General features: G+C 45.7%; 2 protein-coding genes across 2 annotated transcripts; one reads left to right on the forward strand and one right to left on the reverse strand.

Moving 5' to 3' along the window:
* Positions 1-1,694: 1,694 nt before the first annotated feature.
* Positions 1,695-3,390, reverse strand: LOC104448126 (hepatoma-derived growth factor-related protein 2). Its single transcript, XM_010061900.3, has 4 exons — positions 2,816-3,390; positions 2,627-2,689; positions 2,427-2,501; positions 1,695-2,320 (listed from the first exon to the last, which is right to left on the reverse strand). The coding sequence occupies exons 1-4, from the start codon at positions 3,221-3,223 to the stop codon at positions 1,919-1,921; spliced, it is 948 nt and encodes a 315-aa protein (XP_010060202.2). The 5' UTR covers positions 3,224-3,390; the 3' UTR covers positions 1,695-1,918.
* A 3,943-nt stretch (positions 3,391-7,333) lies between these two features.
* LOC104451287 lies at positions 7,334-7,756 on the forward strand. Its single transcript, XM_010065986.1, has one exon. The coding sequence runs from the start codon at positions 7,334-7,336 to the stop codon at positions 7,754-7,756; it is 423 nt and encodes a 140-aa protein (XP_010064288.1).
* Positions 7,757-7,775: the final 19 nt, after the last annotated feature.

Below are 7,775 nucleotides of genomic sequence, written 5' to 3' on the forward strand. Positions count from 1 at the left end.
AGAGTAGCCTTGGAGAAAATTCAGTGTGCCTAACATGACAGTTACCTGGCAATTGATGGAGGCAAGAAACGGGTGTCCGTAAAATCTATATTAAAGGATAATCATATAAAAAAACTAAAAAACTGAGTTTTTATGCACCAATGCTTCGGAATCAAGCATTCCCCCTTGACACGATTGCTAGTAACACGATCCATCTCGAACTATTTCCTGAACAGATTGCTCAAGACATGATTTTGTAAACGGGGTTTGCATCAAGATGAAGGACGAGGATGATGGGAGAAGTTATGGGGGGGTGGGCATGCATCAGAGTCATGGAAGTTTGTGAGAGGAATCAACATCGTTGGTGCTTTTGTTCCCCAACTTCTCACAGCTCGGACATCTTCCTCGTCATCTGCATGAATCCCCCCACCCCCATCCGACCCACTTGCAAGTATTAAAATCGTGCCCACAGCAGCAGCCATAATAATCGAGAACAGCAAACAAGAGAAATCAATTCATAAAATAAGAAATAATAAACACCAGAGAGAGAGAGAGAGAGAGAGAGAGAGTTCTTGTGGAGATTATAATAGTATTTGACTGTGCTGAGGCTGCAGAGGGGAGAAGGAGCTTTGTCGCTGCGACGTTATATATAAGCGACACGAGAGAGCTAGGGTTACCCCCGCATTCCCGGGCTTCGCAATGGGCTTCAAATCCCAAGCCCGAATGCTTTGATTGGGCTCGTTGGTTCAGATAAGTATTGGGCTTGGGCTTGGGCTCATTACCGGCCTTGCTGTAATCGTGTTCGAATGTCTAGTTCGGATTTAAGTGTTACTGTCGAGTGAGCTCCTCTCATTTCAATGTCACACGGAATTCGCGTGATGAACACTTCTAAAGCGCGCCTATGCGTCGACACTTGCGAAACAAATGCATCAAAAGATTTTTGTGATTCTCAACGAACCCACCATTCTCTTTGTCGAGGGAATTATGGGTCTCAAATACATTTAACGAGAATTGTAAAGACATTCTTAAATATGATTTTATATTTATCACATGGTCACGACACGTTTAGCTTGTAAATTCATGTCGGACAACATAAATCTATCTTCCCTCTCTCTCCACCTATTCGCCTCTCTTCTTGTGATGAGAAAAATAGTAAACCCTCTTATTATCTAAAGCTGACGGCTTGTTTCGAAATTCCGGTCAGCTCTTTTAAGTCAATCAAGTCTTCCGAAAATGTGTGAACTCCGCTGGAAAATTCGCAAGTCACGATCAATTAATTGAAAAAGTCGCTTAGGGCAGGACAGGAACTAACGACCTGGAAATTACCGATCTACCCCTTTTCCTTAACCCTGCCGCTCCCCCGCCAGTGGAGTCGATGGAGCCCCCCTCCGAGGACGAGGAGCGTGGTGCGCACGGCCCGAGGACCGACTGCGCGTGCACGACACGCACGACAGGGATCGCGTGCGAGTGGCACAGGCCCCTTCTGACCACTTCCTTGACAGGTTGGAATTCAGTTTCTGCTGAGAAGCAGCGACTTCTCTTCGCTCTCTCTCTCCCCGCCCCGTGAACTATAATTGGACTTGCCAAAAAAATAAATTAAATCTACACTAAAGAAAAGGGTCAAAACAAAATTCAACCAAATATTTTCTTGATTGAATTACATTGGCTGAGAAATAAGAACGCTTTCAATTAAGGAAATGGTATAATCGCTAATCGCATATTAAATCAGGAAAAAAAAATATATTCTATAAGAAATATGGAATGGGAAAGAAAGAGCCGGAGAGCAGGACAGGGAAACAAATTTCTTTTCCCTATCCCCCACCTTCCTCTTTTTCTCTACAAATTTCAAATATTCCGGCAAAAAAGGGAAAAAGAAATTCTAGCAACTCGCGCCTCCTCTAATCTTAAGGGGAGCGAGAGAGAGAGAGAAATACGAGCGTCATCTGAGCTGGACACGTGGCTTAACGGCGGCGGTCAGATTCTTGGCCCTGCAGATCAGCATCCGCCTCAGCCTCGCTTGTGCAGCCCTCGCCTTGTTGCTCCACTCCTCGTCCACCATCGTCAAGTCGAACGGCGCCAACCCAATGTTCAGGTCGGGGAGGATATCCCGCCCTCCCCCGCCGCAGCCTCCGCCGCCGCAAGACGGCGGAGGGCCAGCCGGCTCGCGCGCCTCGCTCTTCTCCGGCGCGCTCGCCGTCGGATCGGGAACCGGCGGGGGGTGGCGATCGGAGCCGGAAGGGAGAGGCGCCGCCGCGGGTTCAGCCGGTTGGCCCGCCGGAGTCAAGCGCGTGCTCGGTTCCGGTCCTTGCCCGGACTCTCCAGGTATGACCCGAATCATTAGCTGTAAGACGCAGGAGCAGGAAATTAAAAAAAAAAAAAAAGGATTTAGTGACAGCCAAAAAGGGAAATTCCCGGAGATAATGCCATTGACGCAGTACAGTAGGTACCTCTTCCTTCCTGGCTTTCAACTCCGAATTCAAAGCCTTCACTTTGTCGCGATAACGCCGCACATTCTCAACCTCCTGCACGAATTCAAGAGCGCAGCAAATCAGAAAAACATGGAACGATTGCGCCGCGGAGGGAGGGAGGAGCTCAGGGATTGCTCCAGAAACGAAAAGGGTGCGTTGAAATTACTAAAAGATAGTACCTTTCTCAGGGCGCTGCCTTGCTCCTCCAGCAACGCTATGAGGTTCAGCCAGTCCTCTCTCTTCTGTACGACCCAAGGGGGAAAAGATCGAACAAAACAGAACACGCCCACGTTACTCAGCAAATCAGACTGACAGAAAACACTGCAGACGACGACGAAGAAGGAAGAAAGGACGCAATTTGAGCCTACCCTTTTGGTGGGTTTTCTCCTGGAGTGGGATTGCTTGGGCTTGTTGCCGTCAGATTCGCTCGGAGAGAAGGAGAGCGGCGTGTCGGGGCTCGCCGCGTGGACCTTCGGCTTCTGGCCCATCGCCCTGTCTTCGATCACGGCGCGGGCGGAGCACTTCGTCGGCTGCGGCTGCGGCTGCTGCTGCTGCTGCTTCCGCTGGTGCGGCGGCGGCGGCGGCGGAGGAGGGGACGGCAACGCCGCCGGGGAGCCACCGCGGGAGAGGGCCGATCTCGGCCTCTTGGCGCCCCAGCCCCGCGGGAAGCGATCGCCGAAGTGCCACCGCAGCTCGAGCAAGATGTCGGCCACCAGGAGCTCGTCCTCGGTGAGGCCACCATGGCAGGGCAACACTTCGCCGCGCTCTGTTTCCATGCTTCTGCGCCTCCTTTATCTCCTCCTCCTCCTCCTGTTCTATTGGGATTTCCCTCTCTGCAGAGAACCTGCGCGCCGCTTGGTGGGAAGAAGGGAGGCGGGGGAAGGGAGGGCGCAGAATTGCTGGAGGAAGGTTGGAAACAGGAAAGCGCAGGGGAGACCGGTCTTTAGGCTTATAAGAAAGAAATCCGAGGGAAGGATGTGGCTGGCGACACGTGGCGCCCGGAGAGGGATGGAGATACTCTAGGGTTTATTTGAGGAAACCGAGGGAGGGAGACAGGCCGAGCGGAGCGAGTCTTCTTCGCTTCTTTGTACGATTTGGGGAATAGGGTAAGGATGCGTCATGAGGGTCAAAAGAGAAGACGAGGGCTAAGTCTTTGTTAATTAGATCCTGATTTCCTTTTTTAACCATGAGAGAAAGTGATTTTACTCTGGATCTAAACTTGTTGTTTTCGGTCTCGTTTTCCTCACTCGCCCATACACTAGAAAGTCAGAAAAACCTTTCCCGAAAACAAATTTCCCTTCGAATAAAGGATCGTTCCTGTGAAATTGGATGCATACGATTTATGATTAATGGTGATTAAATGACACTTTGCAATTCGCAAATATGTTAAGTTTGTGGACCGACCATGATACACGTACTCTTCACACATATGAGTCATGAAAAGAGTTAGGCAATTTTATCGACAAAACTTTATATGAGTTGAAGTTTATCTATCGGACGGTATAAGACTCACGCCCTATTAACCGTTTATAAAATTGCCACACTCTCTTTTTTAGAAATAAAACTTCATGGTTATTTGGACAGCACCCTAAAACCATGAAAATTAACAATGATCTCCCTTTTATGGTATCTCATTTAGGAATCTTGCATCTTAGATTATTCTGAACTTATGGTTGGTGGCTCTTCAGCATTTGATTTGTAAATAAATAGTTATAATTGTGAACACACAAATTTGAGGTGGCTTATTATATATATTTATAAATAAAAGAATATGCTGTCGTTGGTTTCGGACGGGTTGCGGGTTTCTTGACCACTCTAATAAGCTTGGTTTTCAAGGTCTTGTGTCGAAATTCCCTAACGAATTTGAGAATAAATAATCGAGCGTCGTTGAGATGGGTTTGGATGGGACCCAACCCACCCGACTGGTGAATATGCCTTTGATGCTTTTCCTTTGTTGCGCATGTTATACTTTGGGTCATGAAAAGTTGGGAACAAGACGGGCCAGGTTGGGCCTTGGCACATGGCCCAGCCCATCAAAATTGTCCACGTTCCTATGTTAGCCAAGCCCAACATGGTTCATTCTCAGGCAATCGTCATGTCCACTAGATCGAACCTAACCGGCCGGTTCTAGATGGATCTTAGTTTCACATAAGGAATCGGACCACCCGATTGATGGATTGGCCAAGTTTATTTTGTTTGTTTGTATAATTCTAAAGCAAATCCTAATTAGTAATCTTTTTTCCTTTTAATGTTGGGAAAGTCCCACTTGTAGGGAATAGAAGAAAAAAGAATGAAAAGAAATAATCAATTATGAGACCGACCCGAGAATTGGATTAGACTAGTAGTTCTGAGGGTAGAAATCAACTCATCTTGGAATCGATTACCTTTACTTAATACTTTCCTCTTGGGTCATCTAATATCAGATACAAACTTTAATTGTCTCGAAAATGCAAGACTCTCTCAATTTGGTTTGTGAATTGATTTACTTAGTGATAGTGTCGATATTCCATTGGTTGTTGAATATAATTTGATTGTTTAAAGGGCTATTCATGATTTGGCACATCGCTTATTAAAGCAATTTTGCAATTGGCCTGCGTAAGTCTAACATTTATGTAATTGTTTTTGGCGACCGAGGAGGGGATAAAACAAAGTGCACACAATAAGGAGGAGCGTCGGTCCAGGTTCAATCTTGGATTGACCCAACCTAGTTGGTTCTAGTCCGATTCCCTAGGAGAATGATTCGGTCCTTGGTCCTAGGATCTTTAGACCCTACATTGCATGGGTTGGTTCTCGATTATGAAAGTTTAAGATTGGTCAAACCTGAACCAACCATGTACTTTATATTGTGTGTACATATATATTTTATACTATATATCTAATATATTATATTTTATATGCTTTTATCTACTTTAAATTCTAGCGCCTCCTTCTCAATTCTTTTCACGGTTCAGTTTATCAAGTAAATTAGAATGTAGAAAGAAACATAGTCCTAATTCGACCAAAAAAAAGAAACTCTCTTCACTCAACTTAGCCTCGCTTGCCACCTTGGCCTCCCTCGCCTACTTACCTTGTCACTTGTCTCTGTTCATCTGCCTCACTACTCACCTTTGTTTCCTCGCCTTGTATGTTTAATTTATGGTTTATTGCTTTTAGCGAGTGTAAATTTCTATTATGACTTTATCTTATCTTTACATTTGATACATATTAGTATTCATAATTTAGTTGCTCAATGTCGTATTGTTGATGGATATGTAATTTGAAATAATACGTCTGCCCTTTTTAAGGAATATAAAAAAGGAAAAAAAAAATAAGTGGTTGATCTCACGTTAACCTTAGACCGGATCGAATCCATAGGGTGAGTTCGGTTCTCAGTCCCAAGCTTAATAGGGCTAGTCTTTGGTCCCAAAAATTGAGAACTAATACTGTGTGGATTGGTTCCTAAGTTAGCTATTGGATCAGTCTAACTCGAACCATGCTCAACCCTAGCACACAACACACATCACATGTTTAGTCGGCTTTTTATGCTTGCGTCCCTCGATAATTAATTTATAACACATGGTATGTGGTTAGAGGTAGAACTCCACATATAACATAATAATTCCCACGTATACTTCAACCTCAATGTGTGTATATATATATTCAATAAAGTCCATACCTACTCTAAGTAGAATAATAAGAAGTATCGAGGGATATATAAATAGTTAGCACAATGGACGAAATATAATGATGATAATTTATAAGGTTTATATATGTCATCTTATCCTATGATTCTCTCGTAAACGTAAATATAAATCCTATATTTTCCCTCCAACAATAATTTAATACTTCCTCAAATTCCTAATATAGATAGAATTTTTTTCCCATACGGATGTATAGTTAGTGTATCTAAGGAAGAGAGAATGGGGACAAAAATTGAGCGCCATTTATTTTAACTATCAATATGGCATTGTTAACGAGTGCATTCGAGACATTAGTTAAGCATGCTTTATCATAAAGTATACCGATTCCAAAGTACTGATAACACATAACTCAAGAAGAGTAGAGCGTATTGCAATTATAAATTTTAAATTTCACCAAAATTCATTCCTTTGCGTAGGAGGGTAAATGGTAATGGTCACTATCTGCCAACCGCAAATTGCTTAAGGATAAGCCTGATAACTGCAAATCGACGATGAAGTCCTTCTTCTCTTCATTTTCCAAGTGAAAATGGAAATTAGGTTATACAGATAAACATTCTCCAAAACTTTTAGTACTTAGTCTCGAGTTCGGATTCAAGCCCAAGCACGGCCGTCGAGTATAAATCGATCGCTCGTGTCGGTTCCAGCATCAAACTCAATCGGCTCGAGAGCCATGACAGCTTCGATGGGAGTGCTGATACTGCTCGGTGCTGCTGATCGGTTGTGCATGGTCGGGGCGCGCCGTACGGTCGCCACCTGTCTCGTTTCCCAGATCTACAGGTCACAGCACTGAGCACCCAATATCCGAAGAGATAAAACCCGATTCCCCCACCTGTAAAGCCTTGAAACCATGCATGCAAATTCGAGGAAAAGGAAAAGGGCCAAGAACATATTCCCAAATTCCCATTCTCATCAATCCCCTCGGCTCTCTCTCTTCGACCCCAAGAAGCAAACACCACCAAATTTAATACGGGAGCCGCCATTAGTGGCAGGAAAAAGTCGGCTAAGAGGATAGAATCAAAACCAACCCTTCTCTCAAGAATCTGTGCTAAAGCAGACGGAGGTTGATGCATCTCTCTCGCCTCCTATAAAGTGGCCCAAGTTCTGAACTTGCACACCCAAATACCTGATCTCACTTCACCGACTTAGCCCAGAAGAAATTAGAAGCTGAAGGTAGAGAGGAATAAACCAGAGGAAGAAAGGAGAATAATGGGGTGGCTGATCAGAGAGAAGAGGGGCCCTGCTTGGAAACATGGGTGGACGCGGCAGACCATCGACTCCATGTCACTGCCGCCCATGCCGGTCGTCACCCTCTTCGGCATCGTCCTCCTCCTGCTCTGGCTCTCCTTCCACATCAACTACACCAGGCAGATGGAGCGCACGGTCGTCAGCCTGAAGCTCCTCCTACTCCTCGTGCCCCTGCTCCTGATCATCCTGGCCCGCTGGCTCGACGCCAACCGTGGCCGGCTCGTGATCCCACTCCCGGACGCCGACCCTGACACCATGCACCGTGTCAGCCGCACGCCGTGGGGCGTCGCGCTCCTCGTGGGTCTGGTCCTGTTGCTGCTCTCCTTCCAGTCGAATCTCCGGTCCCAGTGGTCTCCTTGGTGGTCGTCTCGTTACCATCTGTAGCGTTTCCGCTGGCAAGGGA

This window comes from Eucalyptus grandis, chromosome 6 (genome assembly GCF_016545825.1).
Source record: "Eucalyptus grandis isolate ANBG69807.140 chromosome 6, ASM1654582v1, whole genome shotgun sequence".
In the NCBI taxonomy this organism is placed as follows: Eukaryota; Viridiplantae; Streptophyta; class Magnoliopsida; order Myrtales; family Myrtaceae; genus Eucalyptus; species Eucalyptus grandis.

Bases quoted from the DNA above. Each gene is read 5' to 3' on its own strand.
- LOC104448126 (XM_010061900.3), bottom strand. From the start codon at position 3,223: ATGGAAACAGAGCGCGGCGAAGTGTTGCCCTGCCATGGTGGCCTCACC. The intron at 2,502-2,626 runs GTACTATCTTTT...GAATTCGTGCAG, and splicing joins AAGGCAGCGCCCTGAGAAAG to GAGGTTGAGAATGTGCGGCG. The intron at 2,321-2,426 runs GTACCTACTGTA...TGCGTCTTACAG, and splicing joins TGAAAGCCAGGAAGGAAGAG to CTAATGATTCGGGTCATACC.
- LOC104451287 (XM_010065986.1), top strand. From the start codon at position 7,334: ATGGGGTGGCTGATCAGAGAGAAGAGGGGCCCTGCTTGGAAACATGGG.